Genomic DNA, 23,234 nt, shown 5'->3' with positions numbered 1-23,234 from the left:
CTGCACAAGTGTCAGTTGTTTCATCCTGTTGGATTTGCCCTTCAAAAATACAGCAACAAATACTGATATTGGTGAACAGTTTTGTGCATTTTGTTTTCATCATGAGAACATCAGTACTGCCATGAACAACAATGTTAAAAACAATGCTCTAGCGCAGCTATTGTATGTAGTATTGTATGTAGTAATTAAGACTAAATCATTTTCTGAACTAAAGTGTTGTATGTTGGGTTGAGCTCAGTATTGAGCCACAGTAAATATAATCCCTTTTTTCACTTGAATCATTTCAACCGTATGTACACCATTATGTGATTGTGCAGATGAACAATTAGGTATTCTATCATACAAATACCAATATACAAAACATTTTATAATGAAATATAGCTGTACAAATGAGCTGAGAAGCTTCTTCACCATCCTAGTTGTTGCCATGATGGAACTAGCAATGTGGTTATTATTCAGACACTGTATGTAGTATGTAGATCTTGCCAGTATCCAGCCATGGCTAAAGGCCTATAGGTCAGCTGGAGAGGTTTGTTCCAGTGGGTTGGCAGTGGTCCAGTTTCCAGCGTCTATGGTGCCATTGTTTCTTGAGCTCCAGGAGGACTCGGGTAGAGGCAGGAGGAGGTGGACAGTGACTCCCACACCGAGGATGAGGAGGAGAGTCAGCACAGTGAGGCCTCTCCTGAGGAGGAGCTGAGAGGGGGAGAGCAGAGCAGCAGGCTGCCGCCTCTCACTGCCGTGAGCCTTCTGCCCCTCCTGCAGCACCACAGACCCATGGCCGTTCTCTGTCTGAACCTGGGAACAAACATCGCAAATCAGAAATGAACATCACAAATAATATGACCGAATAATAAGCATCACCCATATGGTCTCTCTACAGCTCTTCAGCCATAACTGAGGCTTGATCGGATACTGAAATAGATGGTTATGGTTATGGGATTTGGCAGCCACTTCAAAACAATACAACCTTTAAACATTTTTTCTAAAGTTGGTAAGACTACATTAAGGAGAATAGCAATAATAAACAATAATGTCAATGCAATCAATAGCCTAATTAAGCAAATACTATAATATAATATACAAACTATAACTCATAGGAAACGCATAATTAACTAAGTGCATGCTGAACAGATGCTGCATGCTAACCCTTTAGACCCCTCTTGAAAGACCCTGGATACTGAAATAAATATCACCTGGTAGATAGTTAAGTGTGAATAATATACATGAACAATAAGTAACAGTAACTGATGAGTGAAGGTATCATGCCTCAAACTGAAAGGCCTGTGGCAGTGCTTACCATGGCTTCGCTTCCTGGGATCAACAGGTCTGGTTCTGGCTCTGATAGTGATGTCATTAAATCCACACAGACCGATTTGCCTGCCCGTTCCACGGCCTGTAATTCACAGCGCATATTCTTGACTGATGTTTGAAGATAAATAAAATAAACCACACTGGATTGTGCAGTGGAAGACAACTGAACACTGATAAGACATTCTTACTTCTTTAGTCATTTTCTTCCAGTCCAGCTTGAAGATGACTATGATGAAAAAGACCGCCAGCAGAGCGGTTGAGATGAGAAGGCCGAGCCAAAAGCCTTTGTAAATGAAACAGAGGTAAAACACATGTTAAATGGCAAGAGAAATTAAAAACAAAATAATAATTGCTGTTTCTTTTGATGTTTTCAATACCAAAGTAGTAGCTCTAAAAACAATGTAGGGCAGACTAGAAAACAAAAAGATTTGTACTGTAGATGCTGATCAAATATTCTTTTCATCGTCTCCTCAGGACCAGTTTGGAAAGCTTTCAGGATATAATATTTTATCTTACCAATGACATCCAGTTGAGCAGCGAATATCAAGGCTATCAGTAGTGGAAGCCCAATGCAGTAGTATCCAATTGGAAAAGCTATCGCTGCTATCCTCTGCTGTCCTAATCCTAGAAGGATACCCATGCTGACACACTGAAAAGGAAGGAACACACTTAATGGCTTACTGCTACCACACATTCAAACATACACACACGTTCATCGACTAAGAATAAATGTCCTATTTACCACAATTCCGTTAAAAAACTGAACAACACAGTAGACATCTAAGAGCTTTGCCACCAGTGCTGCAATGTTCCTGTAAATAAGAGCACAATCACACATACACACAGTTCATATATGCAGTATGTAAAAGACACGTTTTTATTAAGACACCATTAAATAAAAAGTTGTGCCATTAATTCTGTCAACTTACTCATCAGAGGTAAAAATGTATCCAAGTACATGTTTTGCGCTGCCTAGGACAACACCTTGAAAAACAGCCAGTACAGCTGTGGAATCCAGCAGGGAGAAGGCAGTCAGAACCATCTGACTCATCACGTAACAATGGAGCCCAAATACATGTGCGGGGGGTGTGAAATGTAAAGTTTGGTTCACCTGCGAAGATCAAAACCACTTTGCTGGCGAGGATGGCTCCCGCAGTGTCTCCTGCACCCAGTGCATTTCCCACACGAATGCAGGCAGCTCCTTGGATGCCTAAAGGAATCTTAACACCCACACACAAATAAGGTAAGAACTGCACAATTGTATATATGATTTGAAGATGCTGTGATACTAACTTGAATAAATATGATTGGAGAACTGTTTTTAAAAGGCATCTTTCGGCAAACTTGTGACTGTTGTATGTGTGTGTGACCTTCAGACAGGATCTTGTCACTGAAGGTGAATGTGTTGTCTAAAGCTGGCTTTACATAAATCTGTCTGCCTCAATTACAAAAAAGCAGCTCTGTCCATAGTGGATTAATCTTTGTGGGAGCATGCCTAACTCATCTTCTTTTCAGTTATGCTTTCACACATCATCCATCAATGTATGACTTATCAGGTTAAGTCCAATTCTCAGAGGAGTGTGAATAAGTGATGTATTGTTGAGTTGATGAACAGGCTATACCATGTAGTTTATGTAGCCCAGCATGATGACCACATGTTGGGCTGCGAGGTTCTCCTCACTCAGCATACCTGATGAAGAACAAAGAGTCAGTTTCTATGCTGAGCTGCCTGCTGCTATTGCAATACAGGCGTTTATAGTGTGTTTCTTAAAAAGCACAAGACCTGCTAGGAATCCTCCAATCTCATAGATCCACCATTCAAAGCAGCACAAGAAGGCACTGGGAATGGCCAGCTTCATGAAAGAGCCCCACTCCTGCAGGCAGTCTGAGTTCCATCCTGTGACACAACACAACACTCACACTCAGTACCAGAACTGGAGACACAGTACAGTAGGCCTGAGAAGTGTGTGCATTGTATGCTTCATTAAAATGTAATTATTTTGCTGTTTTGCTGTTTTTTGAGTGTGGAAGTACAGTAGATAGCTCGGTAGTTAGCGTCATGGTTTAATACATGGGAGACCAGGGTTGGATTCCTGTGTAAAGTGTTTTGGCAGAGATAAGTAGACGTGTAAGTGTGCATGTGTACCAACGTGTCTGCAGAGAGCGCACACAATTTGAAGAAGAAATCTGTTCTCAAACAGAGGTTTTGACTGTAACAATTAGCTAGTTCATGCACCAGGGTGTAAATAGCATACGTTACTATATACACCAAGGTACAAATAGCGTCCACTTCTAATTATACAGTAATGCAAACATCAAATACCTTATTCAGAGTGTCTATTTGCACCCCTCCTTTTCTTCCAAGGAGACTTTGTGCACATCCCAGGTGCTGAACAAAAAAAAGGGTCAAGTTTTTTAGGAAAAAAGTTCGCACACTCCTTGGTATTCTTTTGTTGAGTTTATTTTCTCATTTGGCACATGACGGAATCTGAGGAAGACCGCAAGGTCGAAACGTCATGTGCCAAATGAGAAAATAAACTCAACAAAAGAATACCAAGGAGTGTGCAAACTTTTTTCTATTTGCACCCCTGCCACACAGCTGAGCTATTCACACCCTTTGACATAACAACAAAAACACGTTGCTCATTTTTTTCCTTTAATTACATTGTGTGATCAATATACTGTATGTACTGTATGCACAGGGTAAATGCACAGGGGTGCAAATAGCATACACTGATATTTGTACCAGAAGGGGGAATCAATAGAACACATTGCTGTGTGCACTGGGGTACGAATAGCATTAACTTCTAATTGTACCAAAGGTGCAAATAGCCTCACCCAAAAAGGAATCATTCAACAGCTAGGCAGCTACTGTGCTACACTCTGAATGATTTTAAAAATGCCACCAAAGTGTAGCACTGTAGCTGCCTGGCTTCCAGTCTTTTCCATACCAGATTTTTTGCAATACCGACAGTACTCGGTGACCTTGAGAAACAGAGATCTGTGTGAAAAATGACTGGAGTCTTGCTCAACAGTATAATGGAGGCAGCCAGAATTTAAACCCGCAACTTATCTGGCTACTGCCTACTAGCCCAGCTCTTTAGCCACTACACTAACACTGCCCATTTGCAAAAATAGTGAATGTATTGAATGTCTCTTGGGTTTTTACACTGTGATGTCTGACGTCTGATTGGAGTTCATCTGTGAGGTACCCCACAGCATTATGGTCTGGAATAGCGCCTATTCATGTGGACATGTTGGCTTTCTAAAGAAGACTAACACTATGAGACACCTCCTCTTACCTGGCCACGTGGCCACGTACAGCTTCCTCCAGTAGATGAAGAGGAAGAGAAACAGCATGTTGTAGATGATCGAGAGAGAGTTGGCTGCCGCAGACCCTCTAGAACAAGGAAAATATACAGTTTGGAAGGGGAATTAATTTTGTGAATTAATAGGAATTCATTTTGTCACATTTTCCTTTTCCTTCTCATTGCTTAAATGTTGATATACCTCATTTTATATCAATTTGCAACCATTCATTAATCTATTGAGTAGCTACAGGATAACTTACATGATTCCAAGGTCCAGCCAGGAGACCAGAGCGTAGTGGGTTAACAGATTGGAGATATTGGACATAACAGCTGAATACGCCTGTGGTAAAATTATCCCCTGCACAGAGACAAAAGACATGGTGGTAACCATGGATACTATACATGCATGCATGATACAACGTAAGATGTCTGGGAAATACACATGAATTAAAAAAAACAGCATACCTGGTTTTGTAGATAGGACATCATTAACTGATGCATAAACAAAGCCTGTAATTTGGAGATTAAGACAATGTATTGAAGGATTAAATGATGATGTTTAATTGTGATGTAATGTAACCTGTGATATATTATTCACACTGACTAACCGGTATGGCAGGAAGATATGCCAACACATACATTTCTGCTATTCTGAAAGATAAAAAAAGGTAATGAATTACAAGTTCTTATCAGGGTAAAGTTCAGTTATTCAAATACACTGAAAACAACATTAAAATCAGCTCTGTGGTGTTTTTATTCCTGCTTACATTCTTCAGACATTATAATAATTTTATATAGGCCTATGTCTTCAGAAATTTCATATATAGTATGCCTTTGAAAACATATGTGTCCATGTAGGAAAGGGAGAGAGCAGTCAAACCAGCAGCCTGACTGCAACACCAAGAAGCTTGCGACAGTCAGACCACATACTGACAGTACTCTCTCACACTCCACATCATTTTATTTTACTGGAGTGAATTGCTGTTGCGATGATGGCTGCCTAGAAACACTAGATTTGCAGTCACTCAGCTTCCAGTGCTGGTTACCTGGCCACCTCGGGGTCCTGTCCCAGCACCAGCAGGATGGCCTGGGAGTTGACCAGCAGTGCCCAGCAGGGCAGACAGAAGAACAGCAGGATCAGGACGCTCCTCTGCAGGATCACCCCCACACGCAGCAGGTTCCTCGCCCCAAACGTCTGCTCAGAGAACAAACACATACATGCACACGGCTCAGCAGCAGGGCACTTGCTCACAGACACGCACACTCTCTCTCTCTCACACACACACAAATAAACTGGCACTCTCTCACACTCTCACACACACACACACAAACATGCATGCATACATACTGTATACTCATCTACACCTTGTCTTACAGTAAAGATTACCATCAACAAACACAATTTCTTCTTCTCATTTCATACAACATAATCACACACTTACAATGCCAGACACGGGACACTGTTTTAGTTTAAAAACACCACCTTCAGCATTCTTCTGGCGTAGCTTTCATCTTATGTGACAGAATAAGAACATACTGTAAGATCCTGTTTTTTTTTTTTTAACCCTACTATAATTTGTCTTAGATCTTCCTCAGGTTGCAGTCATCTGGAAAATTGTGCGTATAAACATCAAGCTGAAGCCTACCTGAGCAATGAGTGTGTCACAGGCTAGGGATAATCCAAGACCCGTAGATGCACTTGATATATTTATAACCTGTAGAGCAATGAGACGACTGTCACTGCTGTGTGCATGGACAACAGAAATTGTGTGATTGGCTTATGCAGTAGGTTATAAAAGAATCCACCAAGACTGATGGGACATGCGATGGAAAGTAGCTTACAGCACAGGCCATGGCATAACCAGCAAGAGCACTGTTCCCCAGGCGGCCAACGAATATCGTCACCACGAAGGGCAAGAGGTAATTCAGAGTACGACACGTAAGCTGCGGAGGCATTAAAGACAAAAGAAAGAGTCACACTCTGACAGACATCAATGGAATGGTCACAAAAAGCAAGCACAGCATCAGTCCAAATCCCACGATGTTACAGTAGGTTATGTGGCCTTGTTTGGAAAGGATGGATGCAGAGACAACAGATGACTCGGCAGTTCTAACTGAGAGCTACACTGCCATATTTTTAGGAATCAAGCAGGCTGGGACACACTGGGTACCCAGTAGGCGTTTATTGCATAAAGCAGTTTGTGTGTCCAGCTGGCCACCACAGCGTCTGTTTCATACAGAACCCAACACATTAGAGGAAGTACAAGGCATGGGGTAAAACAGTACTTTGCAGAGGGAACAGAAATTGTAATGTATAATGTTTGCGGTATCTGTCACCCTCTACACAGCAGATTATTTTAAAGTAAATAGTACAAGATTTTACTTTCCAATGCTGTTTTTTCCCATTCAGGTGGACTGATTTATAATTTGACTCCATGTAAAGCCCAAATCAAACCAGAGAATGGCACATATCCTACACATCACACGAGTGGTCACTCGAGAACTCTTACCAGGGGTCCGGTCATGCGCAAGATGTAGTAGAGCTCTTCCCGGATGGCCAGAGGGACCCAGCGTCTCAGAGGGCCGCAGCAGAACAGCTTGGCACTGGGCTCGTCCGGCGAGGAGGTCCCCACAGCCCTGCTGCCTCCGGTCACAGACATGTTGTCTGTCCTCTCCTCAGCCCTGGACTGGTCAGGGGGACTCAGGGGCTACTATTGGTGCCGTCCTTCAGCCAGCTTCAGGGGTAATAGGCTTTCAGCTTTCTTAAAGGGTCACTGATTAAAGGAGGAGTTGAACACAGTTTTGATTTACTCAGTGAGGGGACGCTAAGCAATACTGTATGTTGAGCTTCTCTGATCAATGGTCGTACTGTATGTATTTCTTATCAGCATTCTAGATAAAATGTGAGTATGGCAAAGAACAGGTCTTGATTTATTTGCAAATGTGATCTAAATCATTTTATGCTAACTATCTACTTAAGTAATAGATTAGTAATTGACCATGCATAAGAAAGAGGCAAAAAGTGATCTTTAAAGGCACACATTCGAACACTTTTATTGGTATCTCTGAACCTGCTGACAGCCTGTAGCAAATGGTTAAAGCCATACATAAAAGCCCTGGGAATGAAAACTACACCAACAGCAAATACTCCAATAAACCTCTCCACAAAACACCAAGAAATCAGAAATTTAAATTTCATCGTCACTGAATTTAAATTTAAATAATTTCACCAGAAACAGCACCCAACTTACATCTGAAATACACACAATACAATGTCAATACATCCCCTCACTTTAGTGTATTTTGACATAGAAACGTTTCCTGAGTTAACCCTAGCAAATGGATGTTTACCTCTGTGAGCAGATTTAGCAATGTTCCAGTCAGGCCTGCAGCTGTGGAAGTTATGCTGCAGCTCTAAGCTAACCTTTGCACTGAGTGCTTAACGCTCACTACAAACAGAGGAGACTCCGTCTTTCACATGTCGGTGACTTAACTCTGTGCTGTCATGGGCAGACCAGAATGAACAAAGGTAATGACTAAACATTTCTGTTAATGTAGGCCCATTCCAGTCCATTGTAAGCTGTACAAGGTCACTTGGTCGACTTCTTTCCTTTAATTACAGTTTTTTTCAGTCGCTAACAAGCAATTGTCCAACCAGTGGTCACATTTTCAAAACTCTAAACACAATTAGCACAGCATCAGTCTTTTGTGGCCATACCATTCACACATTTCATGTCGTTTTCACACGATATGCAGTCAGTGAACACATTTCCACAATGCTTACATTTTCTTAACAGACAAGCTGTACCTCCCAACAAAATTATGGATTGTTTTTGTAGTATTTACGAATGTTAACACACAACATCCCACAATAGCAAAAACAATATTCCAAACCTTAGATACAGTATAAAAACCTCTGCTTCTGCAATGATATCAGTTCAAAAACAATATATTTCAGCTGATAATAAACAAAAAATTGAATAATTGACACACAACTGATTTATATTGGGTAAATTGGGCCAAACACAGCTGATTCCAGTCTGGCTTAGACTCAGTGGCAGGGGTTATTTTTTCTATTACATTGACACTTATACAGTACAGTAAAAGGAGGACTTTGAGGAGTGATGTTTTTGGAAACAGAAACAGAAAAAGACCAACACTGTAATGTATGGACGAGGAAGAGTAAGAACAAGGGGCCCAGGGAGAAGAGCAGGCCCAGTGAGAGATGCAGTGAGAGGAGCAGGGTCAGGGAGAAGAGCAGGCCCAAGGAGAGGGCAAGGTAGAGGTGTAAGAATGCGTGGTCGTGGCATTCCAAAGGCTGCAAGAACAGTTGTCAGTGATGAAATCCGTGCCACTATCATTTACCATGTAATCAATGCGATGTTGATGAAAACATATGGCCTAACTCTGAAGATCGCAGAGATTAGATACAGTAATGCTACAGATACAGTTGAATGTGAACATTACATGTGGACATACAGTTCCCAACCAAGAAATTTAGTGTAAAAACGGTGGATTGCATGTTTTGCATGCAAATACATGTACCTGTAAAACTGAAACATAACAGTCTATGCAGTTTTTGTAATGTTAACAATAGCCAGTATTTTGAAACCTGATGTACTTTGATTGACTGCATGTACCTTGTGAAGTGAAAACAAGTGTTATTCTTTGACATAATAATTTCATTTTGAGTCAGATTTCCAGTGTTTTGGTAAAGTTAGTGTGTGCAGAGAAATAAGAGTTTTTAACAAAATGTGTTTTTGAGAAGAAAATTATCCATTTGGCCAATTGTGTTTTGTAGGTGTGAGTCTGTGTTAAGAGTTTAGAAATAGTATCTGAAGTATGGGTAAGCACTTGTTAGCGATTGAAAAAAACTGTAAGTAATTTGTTGAAATTAAGTAATATGTCACTTCATTACCAATCTTGTCTTTCATCTTTGTAATAATAATAATATAATAATAATAAGCTTTATTTGTATAGCACCTTTCATACACAGAATCCAGCTCAAAGTGCTTTACATTTGAAGCATGTAACACAATAATAGTCAGTCAGTCATTATCAATCACTTTTCTTCATTGCTGGGGGCGTTTATGATCCACCCAGCAACATATCAAAAATATAAAAAATGACATGTCTTTGGTATGATTGCATTGACATTGCATGACATTGCAGCAATATCATTTTTTTTGTAGAACTGAAATGAAATACAGTTAAGAAAGGCAATACATAATGTCCATCAACTACTGTGCGCTCATTTTGCAGAAAAATTAAATTAGAGCACAATTTAGCCAATGAGCCCACAATCTAGTAAAACGAGTACACATCCCATCGATACACACTGGGTACAGGGGTTATGAAATAACCAAATTCTTTTAAAAAAAATTCTTATAAGCATATTTCATCAAAATATACATAAATAAATGTAGCATATTTCAAATGTATACCATCTGGTCAACATTATTAGCAGTTCCACATCTCCTCTCCCAGCAGAGCATTCGCTATTCCCTCAGAATAAAACAATTATTGTATCATTTTTAAGATTGCAGTTTATCTTTATTTACTTATCTCTCATTCCACAAAATCGGTGCCTTTTCAACTTTAAAAATGTGAAAAATATAATTGTTTCAAACTGATTTTTTTCAATGCCCATTAAATTAACACGTCTTAACATGACAAGAAATTGTGTTGGGCCATCTCAAGCTATGCATTTATGTTTTACCATTTACTTATGACATAGAATATTGTAGGATAGTAACAGGAGTAATGGTAACAAGACTGATGATTTCATGCTAAATTGCTCATTTCTAGCTAACAGGTCAAGGCTAAGAAGGCACATGGTATGTAATCTGAAAGTTTATCACTTCTAGATATTGGTAATATCAGTATTAATACATTTGTTTATATGTACACTTTAACAAATGGTAACAGGACTGATATTGTATGCTGGCCCCTCTCTCCCAACCCTGATAAAACATGAAAAATAGGACATTTAAGAAGAGAGAAACTTAGCCTTGCTTACACTGTGGAATTTCCGTCCTCTCAATGATGTCACTTAAAAAGTATGTCACTTCTGGTTTGTACCATCGTTTTATGTTTTTTGGTAATAGTAACAGGACTGATATGAAATTAGGGGACAATGCTAAAATGATTTAGCCTAGATATCTAGACTTACCCTAGCAGCAGAAAACGTAATCTGCAGCCAGGGTAGTCTAGCAACTCTTCGTTGGCTTGCGAGCTGGAAAAATGAAACTTCTATCAGGCCAATCACACCGTGTATAGAGTCGGCGACGGCGAATTTCCTGCTACTTGAAAACAAAAAAGATGGATGCTGCTGCTGGAGAACTGCGGTCTTTGAATCGTGACTCGAGATAAGTTTTTTTTAAATTGGCAAAAGTTTGATCAGTCAACTAGCTCCGCTGGTGGGAAAATGCATGGGACTCATGAGTTGTAGCCGGTTGTAGCGCTATCCTATTGTGTGCAGAGGAAATTTGAAAGACAACCGTTTATCCCACCCCTCGGATTGAGCAGTGCCTATGGTAAGTTCCCAGACCCTACATCTTGATGTGAGTCTGGCTCGTCAGGCTAAAAATGATTATTTTCTAAGAAAATATATCTATTTATGTCAAAACCATTGCTTAACAATGAGATTACACTTGAGACAATATACAACTGTGAAAATTGTATAATTTTACCAACATTTTATAAAAGAGAAGTCCTGTTGAAAAAGAACAACTCGCGAGAGACATGCCAAAATCCTTACCCATAGCATATAATATGTGATTTTAATTATTTAAAATGATATTTCATTGGCTTTTACTTGGTCTTATATTGAGCATATGATCTATTAGTAACATTACATTTTTTACATTACAAATTTATTTGTGGTTAAAGCAACTTTAGAACTGATTATTTGTTAGGGACGCAAAAGGCACCAATTTCACGGAATCACTTCTCTCTTAAAAGTTTCACTCATGTTGCATATACATCTTGAGTTACATCTTGACCAACTCATAAGTGCTATAGGTGAAACTTGGAAAGTTTATTTTAAAAAAGAGTAGTTTGCCATAGGCACAAGTATACTGTACATATGTATATTTAGCATCTTGTCTGGCCTAATCCCTTTGGTCTACATCAGCATTGTACTTTGTTCCAGTGGGTTGGCAGTGGTCCAGTTTCCAGTGTCCATGGTGCTGTTGGTTCTTGAGCTCCAGGAGGACTCGGGTAGAGGCAGGAGGAGGTGGACAGTGACTCCCACACCGAGGATGAGGAGGAGAGTCAGCACAGTGAGGCCTCTCCTGAGGAGGAGCTGAGAGGGGGAGAGCAGAGCAGCAGGCTGCCGCCTCTCACTGCCGTGAGCCTTCTGTCCCTCCTGCAGCACCACAGACCCATGGCCGTTCTCTGTCTGTCTCAAAGGAAACAAGTTATTTGTGTTTACATGCTATGACATTTATTAGTGGAATAGAAAATGTGTTGCCTGATCATAGTATGTGAAACATGTCATACAAAAAAACTTTTTAAAAGATTTTTAACGTGAAAATAAGTTTCAGAAATGTCATTATAAGCTGCAAGTTTCTCTGATTATGTAATGTATCATTTCAGTTGTCAACTTAGAAATGGGGCCTCACTTTTTTCCACTGCTCTATAGCTCTTAAAGGGTGTCAGTAGATGTTACATCACATCAGAGATACAACACAAACCTCTCTGTTATTCTCCAGGGGAAGCTGTTCATGTCTAGGCATAAGGTCTGCGTAGACATTCACCCCTGCACGTGTGACTGCCTGCAACAACACAACCTCAGTGAACTGCTGGATTACATATCCTCTCACTGAATTACTATAGTCTGTCGATTGTTAACCTCTTCCCCTGTCCGACATGCAATGCTAATAGTGACATTGAGAAACGTGGGCATACCTCCTTGGTTATAATCTTCCAGTTCATTTTGAAGATGACAGTGAGGAAAAATGTCACTTGAACACAGACACAGATCAACAGGCCGAGCCAAAAGCCTGTAAAGAGAGAGATGATTATAGATAGATAGATAAATAGATAGATAGATAGATGGATGGATGTTATGGTGCTGTTGTCGTTTTTTTTGTCTGCTTTTAATTCACAAGAATATTTTGGGAAGATAATTATCGGGAGAACAGAGTGAACAAACCGGCCACTCGTAGTCCTGCAGTAAACATAAGTGCAATTCCAACAGGAAGCCCTATGCAGTAGTAGCCAAAGAGATTAGCCACAGCAGCTATCCTCTGTCGTCCTGCACCAAGGAGAATACCCATAGACACACACTGGGGAGAGGAAGACAGACAACCATCTAACATCTCCAGTACATACGTACACATAACACACACATCTCCAGTAAATACGGTGTGTACACACACAACACACACAACACATCCCCAGTACATACGGTGTGTACACACACAACACACACATATCCAGTATATACATTGTGTACACTCACAACACATACATACCCAGTACAGTGTACACACACAACACACACATACCCAGTACAGTGTACACACACAACACACACATCCCCAATACAGTGTGTCCACACGCATCACACATGGGTAGGACACTGCACACATTTCTGTTCTGTTTTTCCTCAGTAGAAAAAAATGTTAATTTTGATATAAAATATTGATGATGTATCACTCCAAGTCTGGAATTCAAATTAACTGCTATGTAGGAGTGGAAAGGATGAACATGAGTGTCTTTAATAATAGTCATCAAATTCATCAATTATTTAATGATGCCATTGCTGGGTTTCAGAAGTTTTAGAAAGCTTGGAGCCCAAAGGTTCAAAGGCTTCAGTCTTTTACACTAATCAGTTTAGTGGCACCACTCACCACAAGTCCATCTAAGAACTGTGAGAAACAATAAACATTGAGAACTCCAGAGACCAACTTTGCAATTTTCCTGTAAAGAGAAAAGAAAAACATGTCTGAAAAAGCTGTCTTTGATTTTTTATATTTTAAATGACAAAATATTGTAACTGACATACTCATCTGAAGTGAAAATAAAGCCAATGACTGACTTTGTGGAGGCTAGAATAACACCCTGAAACACCGCAAACACAGCTGTAAATGAAAAGGTATGGTGAGGCCGTGGTCAGTAGAAAACAGCAATGTGGAACGTTTAATTGCTAAGAACTAATCAGAATCAGGTTTATTGCCAAGTAGGTTTTCACATACAAGGAATTTGCTTTGGTCTCAAGGTGCATGACATACAATAATTAAAATACATGAAATACATAAAATACAATAGCACAATAAATAGACAACATGTTAGGACGAGACAGACAACCATAAGTGACAACAAAGTGGAAGAGATATGTAGGCCTAATCACTAATGAAAAGCAATGGAGCTGACCTGTGAGGGCAAGACATATTTTACTGGTTCTGATGGCCCCATTGGTATCTCCAGCACCCAGTGCATTCCCCACACGCACACACGCGGCTCCCTGAATGCTTAGAGGAATCTAAGGCAAGACAACACATCTCTTCAATACCTGGAACCCTGGAGTCACAGAAAGATTCTAAGAATGTTCAACATAGTTCTCAGGGTTAAATATGCAACATGCTTTGTCATGTTGATATTGTAAAAATCTAATGTTTAACTTCACTATTCAATTACCAGATTTAACCGAGTGAGACCCCAAACTGCCCCAAAAATGTAATTCAATGTTTGACACGTTAAGGGTTTAACTTTGAAGATGAAAAGAAATGTGATTACGTGAGATTTCTATGGGTGAGAAGTTACTGTAACCTTAACTATGTTTCTCTTTAGCTTTGATCACAATTACAGCAACCTCACAGACATTTTCCTTCTCAATCACGAACCCTGGCGCACACATATAAAAGCCTCAAATAATTATGGTACAAAGTGCACTGTACACAAAACACACAGAAAAACAAAACACAAATATATCACCATTATTAAAAGATTTACTCTAATTTGATACAAATGTGTTGCTCTCCTCTGAAATGTCAATGTAATGGCAGTTAAGTAAGAGTGGTTGTGACAGAAATGTAATCTGTGATCATGAAGGCAGACTGAGAAAATGACTGTTGAATTATAGGTCTTTACCATATAATTTAGAAACCCTAGCATCATGACCACGTGCTGTGCCGCCAATTCATCTTCACTCAACATACCTGGGAGAGGGCAAAAAAAGGGTCTCATTAAACACAGATAAGATATGAATGTATGAACTGTCGTCAAGGTGCTGAGTTATACTGACCGGCAAAGAATCCTCCAAATTCATACACCCACCACTCTAGACAAAACATGAAGGCACTGGGGATGGCCAGCCTCATAAAAGAGCCCCACTCCTGGAGGCATTCCATGGTCCAGCCTTGCAAGAGAGAAGCATTAACTTTCAGCAGTTTCAGTAGCCTATCTGATTATTCTGCAAAGTTTGCTTTGGCATATTATGTAGTAGCAGCCCATGTTGATCTATGGCACACTGCTCCTGAATAAAACATCTCTGTAGTGACAGATCCTCGATTCAATCTCCAAAGGGAAAAAGTGTCAGGGAGTGTCAGGTAATCTGCATTTGATTCCTCTGACCACCCTGACAAAAAGTAACAGCTTAAGGAGATGAACACGTATGGGTGCCTGTCTGTGGTCCGACGCTGATGCGTATTCCCGTCACACGGCTTTAAAGCCCAGCCGGGACTTGTCTGCATGATGTCAGGTGGGATGCCATATAGGAATGCTAATAGTGAAAAAAAGTTCATGGGAGAGTGGAGCCAACAACAAATCTGCTTCACCTACTCAGAGAACTCTCTGATGGTGGATGTGCAGCGCTTGAAGTGTCAACACAAATCTTTTGAAAAAGCCAGGCTGACAATTAAGCTGGGTTTTGCACTCCACTTCTATTCATTTCCAGAAATTCTATTAACCTGTGAAATGTGACGGTGTGGTTGTTGATTAGAGGATCCTAATATGACTTTCTTCAAATCCTTGAAGCAACACAGTGTAGTTATTCTGCCTTAAAATATCAGTTTCAAACTCATTACGATGCCATACTGACTGACTTCCAGTAAGGAGAGTGAAGTCTTATATTGCACTAATGTTCTCATTGAAAGAAGCCCAGTGGCGTAACTATAGTAGGTGCAGCAAGTGCAGTTGCACCAGGGCCCGTGACCTCCCGGGGTCCGTCGCTACCCCCGCCCTGCCTTCTTTTTTTTGAGAATGTTAGAGCACGGAGAGTGAAGCGTCACTTTGACGAACTATCGGAAGATGAGCGCTTAACCGATGCAGAGAGATACTTTTTAATGCAACTCTGGACATCATAATCAGTCAGCTCTCCCAAAGATTTGCAAGTATGCGGGAAACTTGTCATGTGTTTGAGTCTTTACGTCCTGACCCTTCAACTTGCAGGTGATGATGAACTGCTTGAAAAGGCAAGACGTTTGTCAGACCATTATAGCAGGGACATTTCACAGAAGTCATCTATTTTTCAACTTGCCAAAATGCTGGTGGTAGATTATGACAGTGTAACATCCACATTCGGGGAAGTGTGTACTGCTCTCATGTTGTTTCTGACATTGCCTGTGACTGTGGCAACAGCTGAGCGATCTTTTTCCAAACTCAAACTTATTAAGGAGCAGCATGGGGCAGGAGAGGCTCAGTGGGTTAGCTATCCTGTCCATTGAAAATACGAGAGCCAGCATTAAATATTGGGAACATCGTTGACGATTTTGCACAACGAAAGATGGCCTTCTTCTAATGGCCTAATTCGCGCATATTGGGGATTGTATGCATATTAATTATTTTATTTGGTTTCTGCACGGTTAAATAAGTTAGGCTACATTAAGTTTTGTTTCTGCGCAGTGCGAGGTTATAAGCAAGCAATCTACGCTTCAGCAGAGGGTTGAAGAGGCGCATTGAGCGCATTGAGTGTTCCCATAATTCCATGCGAGTTGATGTTAATGCAGTAGCCTAATATTAGATTACCCTGGCCTGCAGGCTGTTAATAAAATAATTTTTAATGTTTTCACATGTAATAGGTCCTATGTAGTCGTGTGTTTTTTATTTGAAATTGTAATCTGTGAAATATGGCACTATGGGGCCCGCGTAGCGCTTTCGCACCTGGGCCCGCCATGGACTTGTTACGCCACTGAAGAAGCCTGACCTTTTTCATCAGTTTTAAACAGAAAGGGAATGCAAAGGTGAGAAAACCCTGACTTTAGTTGCACAAGAAAAATATGAAATACCAACTGAAAAAAGCAGATGTACAGATTGGTCATTATTTCTGAGAAATGACACACTGCCTTCTCACTCCACCCTTCCTCTACCTAGACTATGTTATGATACTAGATAAATCAGATTTAGCTCCTTAGCTCCTTTACTCACCCCATGCAACCTTCTATCCCTGCCCAATTGTCATCATCACCCCCCTTGCTCTCTCTTTAGGATGCTCTGAACACATTACATGATCACATGGAACCATGGTAATATAGCCACACAAAGGCATACCCAGAAAGCACAACCAAGTTTTTGAATAGTTGCTACTGTGACCACAATATCTGGTATTATATATCTTATAATACTTTTTATACCAATACACATGATAGAAAAGCTACAGCTTTGTCTTACTTTAAGATGTGTTTTTTATTGAACTAATTTACCGATGGAAGGAATGTGATTAGGTAGGGTTAACTGAATTCTGAATTCACTGATGTGGTACAATGGCAAGTCTTATAGTTACCATCCCAGGTTTTAACATGCAGCTTCCTCCAGATTATGTAAGACAATAAAAGAATACAGCTGATGATCTGAGAAACTGAGTTGGCTGCAGCAGAACCTCTGAAACACACAAACAAACAGAGAGGGAAAGAGAGAGAGAGAGAGAGAGAGAGAGAGAGAGAGAGAGAGAAAATGAGTGATGAAATTAAAATCTTTTAGCTTCTGTTGGGACTGACTGACTGCCATTTGCATTGTCAGTTGTGTTATATGAATGGGGAGTGCACTTACGGGACCCCACGGTCCAGCCAGGACACTAAAATATAGTTTATCAGCAAGGTGCCCACAGCTGCGACTGCACTCATGTAGACCTGTGGCAGAATTACACCCTACAACCAAAAGAAAAAGAAAATATCACATGTAAATAACAATGACATGTACAGTATGACTGATGATGAGTTTCACTGTACATGGGGTATACCTGATTTTGAAGATAAGCTACCAGCAAGAGGTGTAAGAAAATTGCCTGTCATTTAAAAAAAAACAGCAACAGGTTAATAAGGAAGATAGATCAAAAGTGAGTGTTGCATTATTGATACCAACAATATTATTTTATTTTACTGATTGTAGATAGGACCTACAGTAGTGTCTTGTACCTTACCGGAACAGCAGGTAACACTGCAATCACATAGATCTGCGCTATCCTACAAGAGAATATAGAGCATACTGTATGCATGCTATATTGTATTGTTAAATGTAATGGTCATTTGGACCATTCAGTAACTTCCATTCATACATTTCAAAGCCTTTTCTGTCTGAAAGGTGCAACTGGATTAGCTCGCAGGCTATGTGATCCAATGGGCTATATATATGACAGCAATAATTGTGCAGTGTACATACTTTTAATTTTACATACTGTAGTTAATTTCAAAGGACCCCCTCAAAACTTAAACAGTGATTACAGTTTTTCTAAGTCATTTTGACACATTTCTCAGATCAGAAGTCTTGACTTAGATAGTCAGATAGTCTGTTTAGCATATATACGTAGGCCTATACTGTATGTGTGACCTGATAGACAGGAATGTCTACACACAGCTCTGACCAAGGGATGTTTTACTGTATATTGGTCATTTTTCATTTGCACAATGCTGTTAAAGCCTTTCATTGTTCATTAGAAAATACTTACAGAGTAAACTGTCATATTGACAACAAGACAAAGCAGTTTGACTATCTTGATATAAACAATGGTGTAAGGACTTGTCATTTTGATTGCACTGACAGTTTCAGTGGCATAAATACTTGCTTTTGAGACAAAAAAAGAAGCACTAATTGCACGAAACATGCACCAAAGCAACCGAGAAAAACTGTAAACTCAGGATTTTTTCCCACAGCATTATATTTATTTATGTCCCCTAAAACCAGATGTCCATCTCCAAACACACATTCTGTTTTCACAGCTGGGGGAAACTCAAACTGTTTGATGTTTTAGCATTACATCAGCAAATAGTGCACAAACATATTTCCTAAACTTCCTCCTGATCTGAGATTTGAATGTCCAGTGCTGGTTACCTGGCCACCTCGGGGTCCTGTCCCAGCACCAGCAGGATGGCCTGGGTGTTGACCAGCAGTGCCCAGCAGGGCAGACAGAAGAACAGCAGGATGAGGACGCTCCTCTGCAGGATCACCCCCACACGCAGCAGGTTCCTCGCCCCAAACGTCTGCGCAGAGAACAAACACATACACCATCGGTCTAGGTTTTTAGCAATCAGTTAAACAAAGTCTCAGCCAGTCAGTAGTCAAGTCAGAAATCTCAGAGAGCTTTATTCACGGCAAAGCTTACATCTCCAAGTATGTATGAACCCCTAACAACCGAAATCAGTGACATGTACCCAAGGGCTGACCTACAGTAACATACATGACAGCGCCAACCTCCCTAGTAAGAGATGGCACACAGCTTAGCAGCAGGACAACACGCACACGCACACACACACAAACACACACACACACACACACACACGCACACACACACACACACACACACAAACACACACACACACGCACACGCACACGCACACACACACACACACACACACACACACACACACACACACAGCTCAGCAGCAGGGTGCATCTTAGTATCTGTAAGCTCTGGAGAATTGCAGTATAATTTTAGGTAAACATTATTAGTTGTAGTACCAAAAGCAACTAGATGTACCGCAGAGCGGTACAAAATATGACCGCCGCCCAGTCCAACAGCATGTGCATGTATAAGTAAGTATAAGTATATATACTTTTTTGATCCCGTGAGGGAAATTTGGTCTCTGCATTTAACCCAATCGGTAATTAGTGAAACACACACAGTGAACACACAGTGAGGTGAAGCACACACTAATCCCGGCGCAGTGAGCTGCCTGCTTCAACGGCGGTGCTCGGGGAGCAGTGAGGGGTTAGGTGCCTTGCTCAAGGGCACTTCAGCAGCGGCCCACTGGTCGGGGCTCGAACCGGCAACCCAGTCCAGCTACAAGTCCAGAGTGCTAACCAGTGGGCCACGGCTGCCCACAATGTGCATGTGCTTGTGTGTTATCTGTTTATGCACATGTCATCCTAGGCCCTATGGCTCTCAAGATATTCACAGAAAACTGTGTCTGACCTACCCTCCTTTCGGGGGGTCCAGTCCAGCGCGGGGGCTACAGATCAAAACGAAAAACGATGGTTCCATGCTATCCATGTGGGGTTACATGCCCACCAAGTTTCGTGTACCCTGGTCTTTCAGTGTCCCGGGAATCCTTGTTGGTGTACGGTCACTAAATGTACACATAAATTATTTTATTGTAAGGCCCCCCATGAACGAAAGTCCACGAAACTTGGCATGCATTCGGAGGGTTTCATAATGATCCTACACTTTCAATTTCGTGCAGTTTCGACCATGTCAGCCAGAGATATTGTGATGAAAACACCTAATGTTTTGCTTTTCATTTTTAACTAGGTGGCGCTATACATGAAATAAGTGGTAATGGGATAGGTTGACATGCCCCCTTAAGACCAACATACAAAAAAAGGTGGACCTCCTAGGCCCTACGGTTCTCGAGATATTCACAGAAAACTGTCTCCGGCCACCTACAGGCCAGTTGGTGTATAGTAACATAAATTAATTTATTGTGTGGCCCCCCATGAGCGGAATTCCACGAAACTTGGCGTGCATTCAGAGGGTGTCATAATGATCCTACACTTTTAATTTCAAAGGTCACAGATACCTGCGATTACAACACCTAATTTTTACTTTTTTGTGTTTAACTAGGTGGCGCTATACATGAAATGAGGTTATGGAATGGGTTGACATGGCCCTTTGAGATCAACATACAAAAAAAATGGTCCTCCTAAACCCTACGGTTCTCGAGATATTCACAGAAAACTGTGTCTGCCCTACCCTCCTTTCAGGGGGTCCAGTCCAGCGGGGGGGCTACAGATCAAAACGAAAAACGATGGTTCCATGCTATTCATGTGGGGTTACATGCCCACCAAGTTTCGTGTCCCGGGAATCCTTGACGGAAATTTGGACATGCGAAAAAGAAAAAAAAGAAAAAAATCTGACTAAACCTATATGACCGCCGCTTCGCTGCGCGGCGGTCATAATAATAGCTGTATTTTTGTTGTATTACAGTAGTAGCAGTAGTAGTACTGTTGCACATATTTCGTGAAAACAAATCTGTCAGGCTTTTATGGTGCTAGTCAGGACATAAAAAAGTATAGAAACATTTGTCAAAGTTGCACTGTAGAATTGTGTTGTTTTATAACTGTGAGTTGGAAGTATAAAAGAGGATTGCATATTTTTACCTGAGATATTAAAGTGTTACATGCAAGGATTAGTCCCCCTCCTGTTGCTAAAGTTGATACACTTATTATCTGGAAAACAAAACATTCAGTGCATTATATCTTATACATGTGATTTTGTTTAGATAGGAAATGAATAGATTCAGCGCATGATAGACTATACAGTATATTGCATGTAGATGGCAAGAGTGGGTTTATCTCAACAATTTTCTCAAATATGTCTTTATCTCAGATGGAAGTTCATCCTGTCACAGTAAAATTGTTGTTACAAGTAATGTGTTCATATTTGTTATTGTTATACTTATCACATTACTTATTTGTTATACAGTACATATTTTATTTGATCATATAAATCTAAGTCAGAAATAGCTCATGAGATATTGTATGGTGTACTACTGTATGGTGGATGATCAGTGGGGGAACTCACCACTGATGCCATGGCATAGCCAGCCAGTACAGTGTTCCCCAGGCGACCACAGAACATTGTCACAAAAAATGGTGTCAGGAAATTCAGAACACGGTATAACATCTATCAAGACAAATCAGATGGAAACAGACATGAAAAAATAGCAGATCTATGCAAACACTAATATTGAGACACTTTATTCCTGGAAGCCTTTTTATCATGAAAAATATTAGCTTTTCCTTTTTTATTTGTTTTATATTTAGATTACAGATGGATCTATGAGAGTACACATATACTGTACGGTATGAAATATTTACTACATGTTTACATAGTCCATGTACATGACGTATAAACTGTAATGCAATGCCTAAGCAGAGTGTTGGCCTCTCTTACCAGGGGTCCGGTCATGCGCAAGATGTAGTAGAGCTCTTCCCGGATGGCCAGAGGGACCCAGCGTCTCAGAGGGCCGCAGCAGAACAGCTTGGCACTGGGCTCGTCCGGCGAGGAGGTCCCCACAGCCCTGCTGCCTCCGGTCACAGACATGTTGTCTGTCCTCTCCTCAGCCCTGGTCTGCAGCACAACCTCCTCCTGTCTCCCTTTCGTCCCCTCTCCCCCTCTGTGCCTCTGTTTCAGGAGGTGCTGTAAGGTGCCGGTAATACTGATTCAAAGTCTTAAAGACTTAAAAGCTCACCAATAAATGCGTTGTCAAACTCAAGCCCAGAGTCTGTCCCTTCCCACAGTGTGCTTTGCCCCGTGTTGACTTTTTCCCCACAGTCATTCAGCAGTGAGTAGAACACACACACACACACACACACACACAAACAAACACACAGGTGCGCGCACACACGCGCACGCGCGTGCGCACACACACACACAAACACACAAACACACACACACACTCACACACACACACTTTGATGATCTATTACTATTATCAATACTGTAATGGCTAATCAGTCCAGCCCCTTCGTCACAAAGGAAATAAACTTTGTCCCCTCTGCACTCGTCAGGAAACCTAAACATTGATAGCTTTGATCACTATACTATGGACTGGGAGACCTACTCCGAGACTGTAATCAATTAGGAAGACAAGGCTTTATTCTTGCAACTGTGCACATAGAGGGAAAGAGCAGTAACACAAAGCTTATTTGATAGTTCCTAAGACACTCGTAGAGGTGCTTCCTTTGGCTAATTATCTAGCCAGAGAGGAGTTCAGAGAAGTCTACAATTAACAGACTCGATTTGTCATCACACCAGAACACTTTATAGTACACTATCATACACTATTACAATATCCCTTTCATGCATGAATTATTAATTCACTGAGGTAGATTTTTTTCCTTAGCTTTTTCTTACCCCCAAACAAGACTTAGAACATGTCCAATTTTTTTTTTTTTTATATTTATTATTTTGACAAAAATACTGTCCACTGTAGTGGACACCGCGCATCAAGGGGTAAAATTCAATTAAATGGTAAATGTGTTTTTTTTAAATGTAAAAACAGGTGTTATATAGCCTGGGTGCCATTCAATTGCCATCAATATAAACAATTTATCATGTATAAATCATTCAAATGTAAAACTAGTTAAGACAATAAAGTAACTAGATGTACTGCATAGTGGTACAAAATATGACCGCTACTCAGTCCTGTGTGAATGTGTGTTCATATATAT

At 40.7% G+C, this 23,234-nt stretch overlaps 2 protein-coding genes across 2 annotated transcripts; both read right to left on the bottom strand.

Annotated features, from left to right (window-relative positions):
- Nucleotides 1-510: 510 nt before the first annotated feature.
- slc47a4 (solute carrier family 47 member 4) lies at nt 511-7,282 on the bottom strand. The gene is made up of 17 exons (XM_076281673.1): nt 7,133-7,282; nt 6,465-6,566; nt 6,269-6,337; nt 5,669-5,817; nt 5,231-5,273; nt 5,088-5,132; nt 4,883-4,980; nt 4,614-4,711; nt 3,095-3,208; nt 2,934-3,001; nt 2,423-2,531; nt 2,241-2,316; nt 2,054-2,123; nt 1,828-1,960; nt 1,500-1,594; nt 1,298-1,393; nt 511-795 (listed from the first exon to the last, which is right to left on the bottom strand). Exons 1-17 carry the CDS (start codon nt 7,280-7,282, stop codon nt 511-513), a joined length of 1,800 nt encoding a protein of 599 aa, XP_076137788.1.
- Nucleotides 7,283-9,615: 2,333 nt separating this feature from the next.
- On the bottom strand, nt 9,616-22,104 carry LOC143121315 (multidrug and toxin extrusion protein 1-like). Its single transcript, XM_076281672.1, has 17 exons — nt 21,955-22,104; nt 21,583-21,684; nt 21,159-21,227; nt 18,894-19,042; nt 17,986-18,028; nt 17,806-17,850; nt 17,616-17,713; nt 17,350-17,447; nt 14,875-14,988; nt 14,721-14,788; nt 14,004-14,112; nt 13,636-13,711; nt 13,481-13,550; nt 12,781-12,913; nt 12,534-12,628; nt 12,320-12,400; nt 9,616-12,024 (listed from the first exon to the last, which is right to left on the bottom strand). The coding sequence occupies exons 1-17, from the start codon at nt 22,102-22,104 to the stop codon at nt 11,749-11,751; spliced, it is 1,776 nt and encodes a 591-aa protein (XP_076137787.1). The 3' UTR covers nt 9,616-11,748.
- Nucleotides 22,105-23,234: the final 1,130 nt, after the last annotated feature.

Source organism: Alosa pseudoharengus, unplaced genomic scaffold, assembly GCF_046254945.1.
Source record: "Alosa pseudoharengus isolate Yale_2024_CS ecotype anadromous, Long Island Sound unplaced genomic scaffold, YU_APseudo_1.1 YU_APseudo_1.1_scf_13, whole genome shotgun sequence".
Taxonomy (NCBI): domain Eukaryota; kingdom Metazoa; phylum Chordata; class Actinopteri; order Clupeiformes; family Clupeidae; genus Alosa; species Alosa pseudoharengus.
The sequence above is the reverse complement of the archived record's forward strand: the minus strand, read 5'-3'. Positions and strand labels throughout refer to the sequence as shown.

Coding starts and splice junctions, on each gene's coding strand:
- LOC143121315 (XM_076281672.1), bottom strand. CDS start 22,104: ATGTCTGTGACCGGAGGCAGCAGGGCTGTGGGGACCTCCTCGCCGGAC. Junction 21,685..21,954: donor TGCGCATGACCGGACCCCTG/GTAAGAGAGGCC, acceptor TTGTCTTGATAG/ATGTTATACCGTGTTCTGAA. Junction 12,401..12,533: donor GGAAGATTATAACCAAGGAG/GTATGCCCACGT, acceptor GTGTTGTTGCAG/GCAGTCACACGTGCAGGGGT.
- slc47a4 (XM_076281673.1), bottom strand. CDS start 7,282: ATGTCTGTGACCGGAGGCAGCAGGGCTGTGGGGACCTCCTCGCCGGAC. Junction 3,209..4,613: donor GTACGTGGCCACGTGGCCAG/GTAAGAGGAGGT, acceptor GTTGTGTCACAG/GATGGAACTCAGACTGCCTG. Junction 2,532..2,933: donor TGGGCTACATAAACTACATG/GTATAGCCTGTT, acceptor GTGGGTGTTAAG/ATTCCTTTAGGCATCCAAGG.